An 18,406-nucleotide genomic window follows, 5' to 3' on the forward strand; every position below is an offset into this window, starting at 1 on the left:
AGCTTTTTCTTTTCTCAAATACACAGTCACAAGGTTGAAAGTTTACATTATTTCGAGTACTTATATAATATTTGAATTTAATAAATTCCATATTTTCATAATGCAGAAATGTTAGAAAGCAGTAGTTCAATCAGAAAAAAAGTCAAAAATACCTAAAGTTGGACTTAGCTGATTTTGAAATGTAGCGACACAATATATTTATATAACATTTTTGTATGATTATGATTTATGAAAAATATAGAAAAACATGTTACATCGTATTATAAAACACGATAACATTAATTTATTGCCCAAATTGTGAACTGTCTGATTTCTGCATAAGTACACTCAATTGCCTTTTAGTGTATTTTCAAAAATAATTACATTATGAAACAAGTTATTTGAAGAACTTCAGTCAACATTATTAGACTGTACAAATTTACTCATGCATATTTTGGTACACCTTATCTCTCTCAAAATCAACAGCGTGCTGATTAAGATAATTCTCGATTAAGAAAACTCGCGGCTCTCGTTGTGCAATACATAAAGCGCTGGTTTTTTATCTGTGATCTCCGGGTTAGATTTTTGGTGAGGTCATAATACATTTATGTAATCTTCTCAAATATTTGATGTTTATGATTATTTCTTTTCTATTACTAAGTACACTACTCTCATTGGGTACCTAAGTTTGTTGTAGTATTAAAAAAAATATCTATATAAATATGTACAGTATTTAATATTAATTTAACAATGTGTGCAAAAATCAGTAAACTTGTTTCGGCTTGAGGGCGGACATGCTCAGCGTAGGTCAAAATGGAGCTTTTATTGCATTTTCAAATCATGATCCTGGACATTCCTTTAACGTTGTAGATAATCTATTTACATAATTTTGAAGCCTTATTATCCTTTATATTTATTTTAAACATTTGATGACTGCATAAAGTATTTTTATTACACAAAATAGTATTCTTTTAAATCTCTCGCTCTAATGTTTTAGAATATAGTCATATTTCAGTACATGCATGTGCAGTAGTAACCTAACCTAACCAGTTTTTTAACGGTACATGTTCAAACACGCGCGTTAACATTATTTTACTCCCTACTTCAATTATAGTTTGTCAATTTATGGCTACGGCCGTATTTTGTAGCTTAACTACTGGGGAATGCCAAAAGAAATGGCGTATTTCAAAAAAACACTTACCTTATTCTTAGGTCAATAATTATTATAAAGCAATCATTATTCGTAAAATGTTTATCACACTCGAATGGTCAAAGACGTCATAGCTTATGATGTGTTTCAAATGTGTTCAACTTGCCGATTTTTTGAATAATAAAATGCCTTATTCTTGTCAAATTTGGGATCACAGAGATTATTAATATAATTTTTTATCGTAAATATTTCACTATAATAATGTCGACATAAATTATACTAATGGTTTTATAAATGCGTTTAAAATCTTAACACCACTGCACATGCATGTACTGAAATATAACTATATTCTAAAACATAAGGGCGAGAGGTTTAAAAGAATACTATTTTATGTAATAAAAATACTTTATGCAGTCATCAAATGTTTAAAATAAATATAAAGGATAATAAGGCTTCAAAATTATATAAATAGATTATCTAACACGTTTAAGGAATGTCCTGCACATGCATGTACTGAAATATAACTATATTCTAAAACATAAGGGCGAGAGGTTTAAAAGAATACTATTTTATGTAATAAAAATACTTTATGCAGTCATCAAATGTTTAAAATAAATATAAAAGATAATAAGGCTTCAAAATTATATAAAAAGATTATCTAACACGTTTAAGGAATGTCCTGGATCATGCTTTGAAAATGCAATAAAAGCTCCATTTTGACCTACGCTGAGCATGTCCCCCGTTAAGATTAAAACCAAACTAGACGACTCGGTTTTTCCAATTTTTTGAGTTATCCGAACTGTATTTTATTTACGTCATTTTAACTGTAGGGACAATTAAGCTCTGACTTTTATCCGAAGAAACTAGGCAACCTGTATTATTTAATGGGTTTCAAGAGAATCTCTTTGAAGCAATCTCATGCATAATTAACTTTATCTAAAATGGTACTATAACCGGCTCAACTACGAGCTTAACACGCTACATATTAATATTTTTTACTGCCTATGGTTTCCCAAACGGTAGAAGGTTAAAGATTTCAAAGGGTGCGCGGTTGAAACTTTTCCGGCAAAACCTGTTCTATAAATTTAGGTACTGAACATTAAGACACGTATTTTATCTTCACTGTACAGGCCAACAATTGGCCAAACTATCAAATAATTCAGGAAGTGAAAAAGACTGTAGACGTTGGATTTACTTAATATGTTAATACAAATTGACTATTTTTATTTATTGACATACCTGTGGCTTGCGTTTAGTTAGAGGGTTACAGCCTTAGACTATAGATACATCTAGACGCCACCCATTGCATTGCTAAATGAAGCTGCGTGCCGTGCGTTTGGTTTGTGGGCGAGCGAACGCATTCGTATTGAAATTTTCGAGACCATAAATCATTTTGCTAGTGCTCGCCCAAAGTACTCGCACTAGACACTCAGAATTAAAATATATTTTTCTATTTTTTTTACGTTATATAGTATTTTTAAGCGGTCAAAATGCAACCATTAGGTAAAAATATCCATAATTTAAGTTATTTTAAAGAAACACGCCCACTTGATATTAAAATATATAATAATATACAATCAAATTATCACAAAAATATATCAACTTACCTATGAAACGTAATACCATCTTCAGTACGGCTACCATATTTTAATACAACACATAATCATATTTTCTACTTAATTAACTAAAAATATTTACCACTGGCTTTATGTTTAACACAAAAAATAGCATTTTTTGCAACACGGTTTTCGATGCTTAGTTAAGCAATAAGGTAAGATTTGACGGCTACACCATAGCAAACCATCTCCCACATCTGTAAACCTTTTACCTTACTCTAACGCGTGTCGCAGAGATTATAAGGGTGCCGAATACTTTCTCATTTGCACTTTTGCATCGTTTTTGTTCAGGCCTCGGTTACAGCATTTGGCTGGAATATTTTTTGTCAAGTTACAAATGGCTTACAAATAGTTTTGAGTTATTTTGATATAAAATATTTTTTTGGGATTTATGATACTTTGCCAGTTTGTGTAAGAGTATGCAATAAGTCCATTGCCATCAAAATGTCACTTCGGTGAAAAGTGAGGGTTACGACAATTGGCTTATAGAGTGATGATATAATTAGAAAAAATGAGTAAGGAACAGATTTCACATCACCGCATACCTCTCTGTGCGTGAAATAGTGTAAATAACTGCTTTGTGGGAAAAATTTTCCCAATATTGGAGTATATTCTATAGATAATATACTCTAAAACTATTATTATTTTTTTTAGTAGCCGTAGTTATTCCTCTTTTAAAATATACAAAAACTATGTTTTTCATAAAATAGTAATAAACGGTTATTAAAAAATAAAGTTAAAAGAACGTTCAGTTATGTATAAATTACAATTATTGTCTATTTAACATTAACATCGATTGATTAAACTTAAAACACCGGTACATTTGTATTCATTCAATAATTAACAGCTTTTTTAAAATAATATGTTTACTATTATAATTGCTTGAAAGTTACAATGAAAAACATCTGACCTAGGTATATATTCAAGTCAAGCCACTGTACAATATGCTAAAATGGGATAGTGGCCATTTTTATTGACTGATAATTTTATTTCAGTGAATGGAAGTGGTTAAACATTGGTCCTTTTATATTTGAACTGCGGTTGTAATTTTATTATAGGTAATGCTGTTTTTTGTATTTTTTAAAATAAAATTTAATTATTTATTTATCATGCCAAAATAATATCATATCCAAGATTCAAACCAATATTTAGTTTTAAAAAATCAAATAAAAAAAGACAGGGTTGTACCACTTCCATGTATTGAAGTTGTTTATATATAATTTATATAAATCTATGGAAATGGTCGTCATTCGATCTCGGATAGGACTATAAAAACACGATGTGAAAAAGTACAATAATGACCTGTATGTTGTGTTTAATTAGTGAATACTTTGCAGTACAGTTCAATCAAGTAAGAATGATATGACCAGATCATATTATATACCATATAAATAACAATAACCTGGCATATAGAGTAATTTAGAGCTGTTCAATAGGACGCCGAAGTAGAGATACCTCATAATTTTGTTGGTTCTATTGAGCTACTAATAACTGCCACATGCTTCGGGTATCGAATTTGAAAGTTATCTCTGTAGGTAAGGACAATTAAAGAGAGTTATTGGAGGAAGTTGAGGGACGCCCTACTCAAGCATAAGCAAAATTTTCAATCGGATGCTCAGAACACATAAAAAGGCTTTTGAGTATAAAGTTAGATATAATGATAAATATATATAAATATATATTATTTTATTGTTCAACCATATTATAGCTTAGATAGATACATAAAGATTTAATATGTACAAATTCATTTTTTTTTCACATAAATTAATAAAAATGAGAAATATTGGAAAAAAACAATGCTTCGCACTATTAACAAAGTAATTCCACCATGATCTCATACGTTTACGGCAGTTTCATATTTGGCTGACTAATTAGATTTATGAAGCGGAAAGCCCATAAGTACACCATGATTTGCTTTACTATTTTAAATCTCGCTAACCCATTCATTAAGTCTTTACTATCAGAAACAGCACTCTCATATTAAATTCACATTATTATTTATATGACAATATTATTTACTCCATTAAACTTATGTATTTCCAAGATTGAACGTACACAATATTAACAATACGTGTCTTAAATACTATGAATTATACAAGATTTATTTTTGACCGATTTTATCAATGTTATTTGTAAATATAAAAATTTTATATTAACAATGTAAAAAATGCCAATCACCAGACCAGTCCCGGGATCCCGGGATTATCAAATTGTAATCCCGAAATCCCGGGATCAGAATTTTGGCTTGGAATTGGATTCCCTAGTCATCACCAATACTAAGAAACGTAATAATTGAATAAAAACTGACCGAAAGATTGATAACAATTACTAACATTGACACGTCATAAATAGGTATATTATGTAGATACTATCTACATAATATACCTATTTACTAGATAGACATTTTATAAGTTGACATATATATTGATATATATATTATATTGATCTATATTATATTGACTTTGACTCTGTAGGTGGAATGGTATTCCTTATTATACTATTAGTATTATATTATACTATGTACTATGTATATATACATAAAGATTTAATATGTACATAATTTTAAATGCTTAAGAAACTTAATTTGGAGCCATTAATTGGCCGGCGTATTAGTATTATACGAACCAATTAGGTGTCTACTGATTAATATAGAACAATTTTCAGTAAATGCGACTTTATATCTCTACGATGCAGGTGAGCCTAAGCTCAAGGTGGGCAATGTACGAATTTCGTTTTTAAGGGCATCTCCATGAGAGCAGTGAAAAAATCAAATATAATTTATATATATTTAAAGGAGTGCTAGTATGTAAAAACTTTGGAAAGTACTGACCTACATCATGGGAAGCTAGTTTATCCTGGCTTCATGTGAATATTTTATAAAGAAAATAACTTTTGCACTACGTACTTCATTTGAGTCAACACTGTACATGGGTAGGCTAAAAGCAAAACTGCTTTTCTCCATTACCCACACATAAATAAATATGGAGTTAAAAATGATTACACTGATTTGAGGTGGTTTTAGATGATATTTTACGAATTTTAATAATTAATAAATATTAAATTATATAGTGAATTCAGTAACTTATACTATTGATAAAATTAATATTAAAAATTTATTGGTCTAAATTAACTATTTTAACATTACGGAGAGTTGGTGCTGTGAATTACTAAAATGCAAAGAAGCCATTTTGCTTCTAATATACTTAACTGCGTGGCTTACTTTATCATTTATGAGAACGCTGCAAACGTTTTGAACTTGTTATTTATTACGTTTGCTCAAATTTAAACTGAAATTAATTTATTTTACATATATGATTTATAATTAAAAATTATGTAAGTTATATAATGAAATAATATAATATTTTTAACACTACAACAGGCCATGAGGGTCAATAATTACAGTAGTGTAGTTAAATTTTGAGAAAATCACATAAATAATGTGACCTCATCGGGAATCGACTCGAGAGTCCCAGGATTAAAGACAAGCGCCTTACGTACTGTACTATGACATTTACAACATGTCATGGAGAAAACAAAGAATATTTTAGTATAATAATATAATTTCAGTATTATATTATAAGTAATGTAAATAGTAAATTTAAAAAAGCCTATTTTTTGCCATTTGCGAGATAAATGCCTATATTAAATTTGTGTTTAAATATTTAGGTATAACTTTTAATGGATTTTTTTATTAAATGAATTTATTTTGCAGCGTTTACTCTGCAGTAGTTTTTAAGTAATATTTACAAATGGTAAATTAACCAGATTAAGTCGTATCACACATACTGAAGAGTATTATTGAGCCATAACTAAAAAAACTGCGCGTTTTTGCACAATGTCACTAAGAATTCCATATTAGTAAAAAAGTTTATGTACATATGGAATTATAAGTAATACAACACTAATTTACAGATAATATACGTCCATATATTTAACTTTTAATATCGAACCAAAAGAGATATGAACGTTGACTTCCATCATATTATTATAAATAAAATTACCAGAAAACAAAAATAATATTACTTCACATATTATTAATTGTATATGACAATTCATTTTATATTGTTATATTATTTATAGTTGAACCCTATTTTTGTCTATGTATGATACTATTATGTAAGTACCATACACTATTATCAAAAATGAATTAATGTATTTTAAAAAAATAGTCATTTTATTAAAAATTCAATACAATACATAGGTACATTGAATGGTTCCATGACAAAACAGAAAATGACAAAACAGAACAACGATAAATATAACTATGACCTTTCAGGAAAAATATAAATTTAATATTGAAATTGTCCTATCTCTATGATGTTGATAGATTTTTAATAGCACAGATTTTCAATACGCCATAATAAATCAAATTATATACCTAATTTCTGCATTCCTAATCGTTAGAAAGCCTCAAATAAATGGGACTTAACTCGGTGTTGCCGGCAAGCTTAGGATATCTCATCTTAATATAATATATTCAAAATGATTGGGTGACTAGTTACAACGAAATAATGACCTAACCTAACCTAACCTAAATAGATTCCATAAAAATTAATGTTTTATTTTCCCCTGGCTGTTCTGTTTTGTCACTGTTCTGTTTTTTCATGTTATTTTTTGTTTGGTTTCCACATTGAATATATTAAATTACATTATATTACACTACATTACAATCATCTACTGAGTTTTTTCCATAATCATCATCATTCATAAAATCACAACCATTGGAGGGTATTGGCCTCCTTCAAAAACTTCCTCTATCATGGACGATCCAACGTCGATAGTCTCCAGTTACTTTGACTAAGCATTCTTAGAGTGCACACATACAGCATTGCTGTCGAAGTGCATCGATGCAGGTCTTATTTGAATTTAATTGGATGCAATAGGAATCAAATAATACCCCGCGTCGACACGTCACGTCTACTGAAATGCCGTAAGCCAGCCTAAAATCTCCTGTAGCGCAGCCCAGTCATCCTTATTGCAGCCATCCAGATCTTCTCTAGCCCATTTCATAATATCAGCCTAAAATAATTAATTATGTGGAGTTGATAAAACTAACTTGAATTTCTTTCATAATGAACATAAATAATATATTTATCTATTAATTGTTTACCAATTTTGATAAAATTATTGAAAATAGCTACACAAATAAATGTTAGAGAGCGTGCAAATTATATTGAAAATTAATTAACATTATTCGACCTTAAATATCCAATTCTAATTAAGATCATGGTATATTAAATTTGTGATCAAAAGCCTCTTTGTAGTAATTAATAAGCGTCTAATAGGTTGAGATTCTTAGTTAAAATATCATATTATATTGTGATCTATAGATGGTTGTGCAATCTTTGTATTATTATTATTGTTTTCAATATTACTAAATAATATTATATAGTTTTTTAATTGTCATTGATTTTAATCTAATAATTTTATTAATGAAACTGATACAATTTCTTGATTATATTGTTAATGTTTCACCATCAAGTTAAGTATGAAAATGTTAGTTATTAATGTCAATATTATAAATTAAATATACCCACGATGGCCGCGTGGCTTAAGCGTCGGCCTATAGCGTCATGGGTCGTAGATCCTCGGTCTGGAAAGTGAGCATATTGTATTTAATCTGTGTATGAGTCAGAGTTTGGACCTAATAGGTTGTGCAAGTAGCTGACACCCATTTCTCGTAAAAAACAGTTAATACAAAGCTCCACACTGTGCAGGCCCATGATCTTATTAGGATTAGTATTTCATTTTTTATTCGTATTATTTGTTAATAATTATATTATTTATTCTCTTTTTTAATTTAAAACAGTCTTCTAACACAAAGTTGGCTTTCATTTTTTTTTTATATATTTTCTTTTATGAAGGTTTTGAAGATTAATTCTGAACTACAGATACCTACATATTCTTCAGTAAACAAAATACGTTCTTTTTATGATCATTTTATTTTTCCTTTTATCTTCACCTAAAATTTAGATGATTAACTGAAGCAGTGTATTTATTCAAAATAATATTTAACACGGAAAAACCTCGGAAAGATATCTCAGAAAACTTCTAGAAAAAAATCTTCACATAAACACGTCATATCTTTCACTTGCTTTAACCGATGAAATGTGTATCTTAATAACAACACTACCAGGGTATGGCCTATCAATTACGTCAATATTTTGTTAAAGATTTTTATAGGATTTTATAAAAAGAATCTATCTGGGAAGTTTAAAAAATTCATTATTTATTTTTATAATTGAGTATTCACTCCAGTTCATTAATAGTTTTAAGACAAAATTTAAAACATTTGAGATAATTTTTTCCAATCATGTCCGATCCTAATAGGATCATATGGGCCTTCACAGAGTAGAGGTTTGTATTAACAGATTTTGTTTTTTACGAGAAATGGATGTCAGCCACTTGCTCAACCTATTAGGTCCATACCCTGACTCACACACAAATTGAAAAATAGCACGTGTACTTGCCAGACCCAGGATTCAAACCTGGAACCCACGGCGTGATAGTCCAACGCTTAAGCCGTGCGGCCACCGTGGGTGCAGATTTATGTGGAGTTAGATTAATAATTTGATCATTTTATTGTAGAAATATTAAATTCAAAGTGTATAATAATAATTCACATCGAAAAAATATAACTTTTTTTTGGTTTGGTTAATATATAATTAATTATAAAAACTGTGGTTTGTAAAAGAGAGAGAGTTATAAAAAAATAAAATGAAACGGTTTACATTTGTAGTCCTCAAGAACAACAGTAAAAAATAAATTAACTTTATTTTGTACAGGTCTGGCGTTCGCAGAAGAGGAGCACCGGTGAATATTTTATGCAGTGCTGTGAATCATTCCGTGGGGCAACAGTTTCCGCTGGAAGCGAAATGAAAGGTCAAACGCATTCGACCCGTAAAAATCACTCACCTATTCGGTTGAGATTTTGAACGAAATTCGGATCAAGACCAGTGACTTTTTGCTGATATAACCGTTTTATAATTAAAATAAATTATAAATAACTAATACAAAATGTCACCGACAACGTACTACTGCAAATGTGTTGCCCGAATTTTTATCTACTTCTGTTTGATAACCACAGTGGTTTCGAGATCTTGGGCAAATCATCAAGATACTACGACGACTCCTCTAACGCACACAACAACAACAACGGCTCCTAAAGATTTTCACAATGACCCGTTGGTTGTGGAGACAAAAAGCGGTCTAGTGAGAGGTTACGCTAAGACTGTTCTTGGAAGAGAAGTTCATGTATTCACAGGAATACCATTTGCAAAGCCACCGTTGGGTCCTTTACGATTCCGTAAACCAGTACCCGTTGATCCTTGGCACGGAGTATTAGATGCTACAAATTTACCAAATACCTGCTATCAAGAAAGGTATGAATACTTTCCAGGATTTGAAGGTGAAGAAATGTGGAATCCAAACACGAATATATCTGAAGACTGTCTGTATTTAAATATATGGGTGCCACAGAGACTGAGAATAAGGCACCATCAGGATAAACCTTTGGCTGATTGGCCCAAGGTACCTGTATTAGTTTGGATTTACGGTGGGGGTTACATGAGTGGAACTACCACACTTGACATATATGATGCCGATATTATGGCCGCTACTAGTGATGTCATAGTTGCATCGATGCAATACAGGGTCGGCGCTTTTGGATTTTTATATTTAAATAAATACTTTGCTGAAAACAGTGAAGAAGCTCCTGGTAATATGGGGTTATGGGACCAGGCTTTGGCTATTAGATGGATAAAAGCAAACGCAGCCGCTTTTGGTGGTGACCCTGAACTGATAACATTATTCGGAGAATCGGCAGGAGGCGGAAGTGTCAGTATACATTTAATATCACCAGAAACAAGAGGGCTTGTTAAACGTGGTATATTACAATCAGGCACCTTAAATGCTCCGTGGAGTTTTATGACTGGTGAAAAGGCGCAAGAAGTTGGGGGAGTACTTGTTGATGATTGTGGATGCAACAGCACCCTTCTTGAAGATAGTCCTAGTTCAGTTATGGACTGTATGAGAGGTGTTGATGCGAAGACGATTTCAGTGCAGCAGTGGAATTCGTACACTGGCATTCTCGGATTTCCATCAGCGCCGACTGTTGATGGAGTCTTCCTGCCTAAGCATCCCGACGAGCTGCTGAAGGAAGGTGACTTCCAGGATACAGAGATTCTGATCGGAAGCAATCAAGATGAAGGTAAGACAAATTATAATTTATTTATATTTAAAAAAAATGTTCGCATCTACAAATAGAAATAAATAATGTCAAGAACAAACTTCACTAAATTAATATTATAACGTGGATCGAATGGGATTCGAACTAATATTTTAATTGTACCGGTGAGTACTCTCATCCTTTGATTTATTTTGAACCTTATTATTCATACCAGTGGGTCTATTCTATACTTATCGAACACTAAAGTGATAAATAGTATCAAACTCAGGGTAGGTTTGTATCAAAATATTAGCACTTATTGTAACAATTACACGAAGTTGGTTTTTATTGTTGCAATAAGTGCTATATTTTAACAGCAGCAAGATAGGTGCTGTTAAAATATAGCACTTATTGCAACAATAAAAACCAACTTCGTATAATTGTTACAATACGTGCTAATATTTTGATACAAACCTACCCTAAGTTTGATAATATTTATCACTTTATGACATTAGCGGTCGATATGTATAGAATAGACCCACAGGTATTATAAATAGCTATGCTATCAAAGATTATTCAATTTCCATAAAATTAAAGTTGGCCTGCTTTGTAATTAATTAAAGTAAATGACATAAATAAATTAATTACGGATGGCGTTTGTTAATTAGTCCAGGTGCTGAGACCTTTTTCGTATATTATGAGAGACGCAGGTTATTTTGTGATTCGTTTATCTTTGACGATAATTAATACGAAAAGTCATGGAGCATGCCTGGAAGCGGTCGTGGCTCTTACTTCTCATATTCGTAACTTTGTTCATGGTAGACACCGCACGCGTGCCTAGGATTCATCTGCATAATATTATATACGCAGTTCATGATGTAATTCGTCTACCTTAGAATATAGTATACGCAAATATTAGCGAAGCTTTTCTATTCACAAGGCGGAAATTGACTGTAGTTTATCATATTTATGTACGTATTGAAGTGGTTAAATATTACAATAAGTTAAACGTCTAAGCTGTCAAAAGTGCTATGTTTTAATGGCCCCTCTCTTGGCTGTGTGATCTTTTAGAGAAAGATAGACTATTTTAATAAATAAGACGGTTAATTTATTATAATAATTATAATACCTCTTCTTCTTATTGTGCCATGCCCTAGCGGAGGTCGGCCACCATCAAGGCGATCTTAATTTTGTCGTCTGCTACCCGGAACAGTTCGGTGGAGCTGCACTCGTACCAATCACGGAGGTTCTTAAGCCACGAAATGCGGCGCCGTCCTCTGCTACGCTTTCCATTGATCTTTCCTTGAATGACAAGTTGGGGAATGCTGTAATTGTATAATACCTAAATACATAAATATGATAAACTATAAACGGTAGCCGCCTTGTTTATAGAATAGACCCCCTGATATTTTAATTTCTCAGGACCCGCACAATCAAAATGATTGATAGCAATAACGAAATAGAGAAAGTATCCATTTTATTATAATACAAATAATATTTATGAAAAAAATTTAAATAAAATATGATTCATACTTTTATTGGGATCAAGGCGTATTGTAAGCTATATTTATAAATAAAAACAGTTGAATTATCTAAAATAATTAAAAAAAAATTTTTTGACGTTACATATTTAAAAAGAAATACCTATCAAGATATCTTTTATATTATCAAAATGTCACGCGTAATAACTTAGTCTTTTTACGGGTTATATTTATTTCTAGCCAATTTATTAAAAATGTGGATCATGATTGAAATCGGCATGATATTATAAGGTTGGCAATAATAATAAAAAATGAAAAAAAATAATATAATTTATTTATAGAAGACATTATAATCAACATTGTCATTATAATCAATGTTTTCTTTAATCTAAAAAAAGTGTCGTTACGCACAAACAATGTTTCATCTGTCGGAAAAGAAAATATCGTGGGATTGCTGCCAAATGTTGTTAAGTCGATAATTTAGAGTTAACAATGGATTATGTGGCTTTATTATATAAATATGTGCGAGTATGCTAGAAAAAATATCAACGTCATACAATATAATTTATTATAGAACATGTACACAAAGCACAAAAAAAATATCATTATGCCTGATTTTAGAGGAAATATCAAAATTAAAATAGCAATTACTCCATGACATATTTTGATACTTACTAACTTTTGGCAGTAACCATATGATTTAAAAATGTCTATAAACAGTTGGCATCATACGAGGGTGGGTCAATAATTCCTTAGAAAAAAGCATTAAAACAGTTTTTATTTTTGTATATTTTTTTTATTTCTCAACATAATCTCCTTGGAGCTCAATACACTTGGTTAGACGTTTCTCAATTTTTTTTAAACCGTCAGAAAAATAAGTTTTCGGAAGGTCCTCAAAATAAGCATTTGTCCGATCGATGACTTCTTCATTTGAAAAAAAACGTTGTCCACTTAGCCATTTTTTTAAGTTTGGGAAAAGGAAAAAGTCACTGGGGGCTAAATCTGGCGAATACGGTGAGTGGTCGACCAATTCGAACTTCAATTCTTCAATTTTAGCCATTGATCGTAAACATGTGTGAACACGGGCATTGTCCTGATGAAAGAGGATTTTTTTCCTGTTTAGATGAGGCCGTTTTTCTTCAATTTTGTTTTTTAGCTGGTCCAATAAAGATGCATAATAATCCCCTGTTATTGTTTTTCCTTTTTCCAAATAGTCAACGAAAATAATTTTACGTGCATCCCAAAATACAGTAGCCATAACCTTACCAGCTGATTTTACGGTTTTCGCCTTCTTTGGACATGGTTTGCCTTCGCAATCCACTGCTTTGACTGTTCTTTCGTCTCGGGAGTATAGTGGTGTATCCATGTTTCATCTACAGTCACAAAGCGACGAAAAAATTCATCCGGATTGCGTTGCATGAGCGACAACAGGGCTTTAGAGGCCACCACCCTATTGCGTTTATTGTCGACTGTGAGCAAACGCGGCACCCATCTTGCAGAAATATTTTTCATGTCCAATTTGTCATGTAAAATAGAAATGACGCTACCTTTTGAGATCCCTGTAACCTCAATTATCTCACTCAACTTTAATCTTCGGTCACTTAACACCATATCGTGGATTTTATTGATCATTTCTGGTGTAGTCACCTCTACAGGACGTCCTGAGCGTGGTTCATCCTTTGTTGATGTACGACCACGTTTAAATTCATTTAACCAGTTATAAATAGTTGCAAATGAAGGAGCAGATATGCCGTGAACTAAATCCAACTCATTTTTTATTTCCTTTGCTGTTAACACTTTTATATTAAAATGTTTAATTACAGCTCTAAACTCAATTTTCTCCATTTTCCATTTTTCCATTTTCCACAAGCAAATTTTTTTTTTAAATGTACGAGAAACACACAACAACCCGACCAATCTGATTGAAACTTCGCAGCATACTGAATCGGTAGTGCCACTGCATGAAAACAAACCGCTTACAGTACTAGTCGCGCCACCTGTCGGCTTTTCTAAGGACTTATTGACCCACCCTCGTATCTTAATACAAATGACGGTGAACGCCACGTTAGTAGTTTGGAAATATAAGATTTTAAAAATTTGCGTGCTTTAATAATTAAAAAAACATTCTACGAGACTATACGTCGCTAGTTTCGATGAAACACAAAAAAAATGTCGGTAAGCAAATTTTTACGTGTTTTCCGTCTGCGTCGGTATATAAGAAAAACCACGGGCATTGTTATCAAAATATTTTTAATGTTCTTATACAAATATGTGTAAACAATTTTTATATTATAATGGTCATTTGTTTAAAAACAAATGAATATTATTCTAGAAAAAAAAAACTTTTTATATACAACGTATTTAAATATTCTGTTGAATCATATTATAAACTTGACTTGACTAGCTTAAACGATCAAAAAAATGTACTTGGTAGAAATAATAATGCAATGTCTTATTGATTTCCACAGTAATGCACGTATATATTAATATTAATAATTTAGTTGCTAGGACCCACTTAGAAACCAATAATAGTTTTACTTTTTACGGATTTCTTGCGAAATAACTTTTCATACAAAACAGAATTAACTGAAAATGAAATCAATTCTACTTAAAGATAGCTAAAAGTATTAAAAAATGCATTGGAATCGTGTTCTGATATATTCTAAAAGTTTCAAATGTCTAGCTAGTCGGGAAGTTAGTTAAAAATAGATTGCAAGATTTGTACCGGACAAATAAGAATACGAGCTAAGAAAAACGTTGTAATAATAATAAAAAACTATACAATTTGTACGTAACTATTAACAATAGTCATGATGTTAATAACGAGTTAACCTTTATGGTTAATTAAGCAAAACGTAGGTAGGGTAGACATCCGTAAACTATTCCTTCGAAAATAGGAGAATCGTGTTTTTGATAAAAGTATATAATTTAATTAAAAGTTAATTATGCAAAATAGTTGTTTAACATTTATGCTTCATATTAATAAGATAATTTCGTAGTTTTCACAGGTAAATCTGAATTTAAGTAAGTCAAAATGCATAATGTTTATATAGCATTAATTCGAGACGAGAATACCTAATAATTTTGATACGTGTAACCATTTCACTAGCGATAGCCCACATGAAATATCATTCATCATCATCATTAGAGGTGCGACAACCTGGTGTGGGTCTTGGCCTCTTCCAACAGCTCCCTCCACCTGTTCCTATCCAGTGCGGCCGCTTTCCAATTTGGTACCCCTAGAACACGGCAGTCATTGGCAGCTCCATCAAACCAGCGAATCTTTGACCTGCCCCTTCTTCTACGCCCGATTAGATTGCCGGACATCACTCTCTTTACCGGTTCACTGTCATTTATACGGTGCACATGACCTAGCCATTGCAGACTCCCAATCTTAATTGATTGAACTGCGCTGCAATCTTCAGCCCGTAGAGCTCAGCATTATATCTTCTTCTCCAATTGGTGCCATATATACGGCGGAGAATTTTTCTTTCAAAAATGTTCAGAGCTCATTCACTTCACAGAGTTCATGTCCAGGTTTCCGATGCGTAGGTGAGCACTGGCTTTACAAGTGTCTTGTAAAGAGTGCTTTTAGTTCGGCGAGATAGAATGCGGGACTTAAAATGTCTTAACATGCCAAAGTAGCATTTATTCGCAGACATGATTCTCTTGTTGATTTCTTCTGTAATATCATTATATCGAGTTACAAGAGAACCAAGGTATATGAAACTGTCGACCGTATCAAATTTGCATGCACCGATATCTAGCTTTGGTGCGCTTTCTCGTGGTGTGAGATAGACGGGCATGTATTTAGTTTTGAAGTATTACTACGTACCTTAAAAAAAGTACAATTACATACTCTTAGAAAAATACATTTAAAAGCTTCCTGTTTTCTAGAATCAAAACATTCCAAAACTTAAATAGATCATAGCAATATTTAGTCATTTCAAAAACCGGTTAAGTCGATTTATATTTGTCCCTATTTAACGGTCATTTAGTAAAAAAATTGGCACAAAAGCGGAATTTTAAAGGATAAGACCTTGAAATGGAAAATTGTCCTGTCTAATAAACGGGCTATGGTTATCGTAACTGCTAACGTAACTCATTTACAATCCGTCTATACAGACAAATTTTAATTTTTATGTTTCCACCAATATCACTCGTAACTCTATGCCAGCTACGTCTAAATTCGTCCCTCTGCAACATGTCGAAAACATCAATGTGACGTCATCGTTATTCAAAAAACACACGTTATTTTATAGACCTTCGCACACTGCTGGAATAAAAGATTTTAGTTTGAAAAAACATCTGGAGGCACATGCAACTATTTTCGCCGACATGCAGCGCAGGTATAATACCGAAATGTCGCACTTCGTCATTCATTTTGGCTTGACAAGTGACGTAACTGTCATTGCACGGCCTTGTCATACGCACTTAAGAAAGTTGCATGTTGCGCTTAGTTTTTATTTATGTCTATTATCCCAGTCGACACTATTTTCAATGTGCGCCTGGCCTACGATATTTCATGATGCCGTGTATCGTGCAATTAATTTGTTTGATGGCACCATATAGGGTGGGTTTTTAAAAAAAAAAAACTGTATGATATTCGTGGATGACGTGTTAAATAGGTTAAATTTGTAATTGTTTTTATCATTATACTTTAATATTTACATAAGAAGATACTCTCTCTTCTTCTTTGTTGTTATATTGGTTATTATTTGTAATCAAGGGGCCGGCCATCCATAGACTGAAACCGTATGCGACTTAGAACCGTATTCCATACTAAACTTATAATTTCTGTTCATGGAAATATATGTTCATAGAGTGTATTATTATAAGCGTCCCCGATCATATTCGTTTATACCATACACTTAAACCATCCGCTCACGCAGAAACTAAAATCTGACGAACTGGGTTGTGATGGAACTCATAAACTGGCCAGTGACTGATGCTTCGCACACGACGCTACTGAAACCTAATAATCTCATAACCTGAAACTGTTAAACCCATTGTCTTTCCTACTTCATTCTAAGCTTTTTCCATAATATATTTACGGGAATATTCTAGCAGCCTGTAATTATACAGGCAGGAGTATTTCTCAATATATTATGCTACATATTTTAAATTAAAAATCGGTTTGCCCATCTTTAACTTTTGACGTCTTGACTCTTGTTATTGCTTTGTTCAGTTCAGTTCAGAGCCACCATTTTTGGTAAGAAAATATGATTTTTCATCGAATCTACTGATACTGGTACCACTGTTTTATGGGTGACTGGAAGACTGGCATGTCGCGTATCTTCGGTTTCGGTCGCGGACGTTTTGAAACTGAGAGATTGCAACCTTACCGTCAGCGAGCCGCCATTGAAATACATTAGCTAGATACTGGAGTGTCAGTATTTTTTTTTGAGTATTCACGTAAGCCACGTGAGCGGGTGGCCTTACACTTACAAACTTAGTAAAATTATATTTTCATGAACAGAAATCATATGTTTAGTATGGCACACGGTTCTAAACCGTATACGGTTTCAGACTATCGATGGTCTCTAGGTCATTTTATATTTTGTATTTATTATGTATTATGACGCATTAATCTTTATTAATCTCTGTAATGCCATAATACTTTTTTTTCTAAATAAATAAATCAATAAATAAGTTATACTTACATGCATGTGAAACATCAACTCTTGATGCAAGGCGTCGTGCACATAGAATGGGGCTTGCGGGGCGCTCGCGCATATTCAATGTAAATCATCGAAAATACAACGTAATCAAATACACCAGCACACACTGGATTTGACGACGCATTGTGCCCGCCTGCCCCATGATTCATCGTTTTTAAGCTTCTCAACGATACGAATTAACGAAAATACAACGTAGTCCATTCATTGAACACGGCAAACAAAATTACGCTTCTGGCAGCGTCGTCGATAGATGGGCGAGAAGCCATTATTTAATAACAGTGAACTCTTTGTTTAGTTATTGCGTGTCCGGTATTTTGCTGGTATAATGATGT

General features: G+C 32.2%; 1 protein-coding gene across 2 annotated transcripts in view; it reads left to right on the plus strand.

Annotated features, from left to right (window-relative positions):
• The window catches only part of LOC147078869 (acetylcholinesterase-like), a 215,291-nt gene that overhangs the window by 77,868 nt on the left and 119,017 nt on the right, over positions 1-18,406 (plus strand). For both annotated transcript variants that reach the window (XM_085950597.1, XM_085950603.1), the window contains exon 2: positions 9,531-10,954. In XM_085950597.1, coding sequence (XP_085806723.1) covers positions 9,763-10,954 — 1,192 coding nt within the window. In that variant the 5' untranslated portion in view covers positions 9,531-9,762. The remainder of the gene's footprint in view (positions 1-9,530; positions 10,955-18,406) is intronic.

Source organism: Rhyacophila brunnea, unplaced genomic scaffold (genome assembly GCF_057557595.1).
Source record: "Rhyacophila brunnea isolate RB1 unplaced genomic scaffold, BYU_Rbru_1.0 scaffold_10, whole genome shotgun sequence".
Taxonomy (NCBI): domain Eukaryota; kingdom Metazoa; phylum Arthropoda; class Insecta; order Trichoptera; family Rhyacophilidae; genus Rhyacophila; species Rhyacophila brunnea.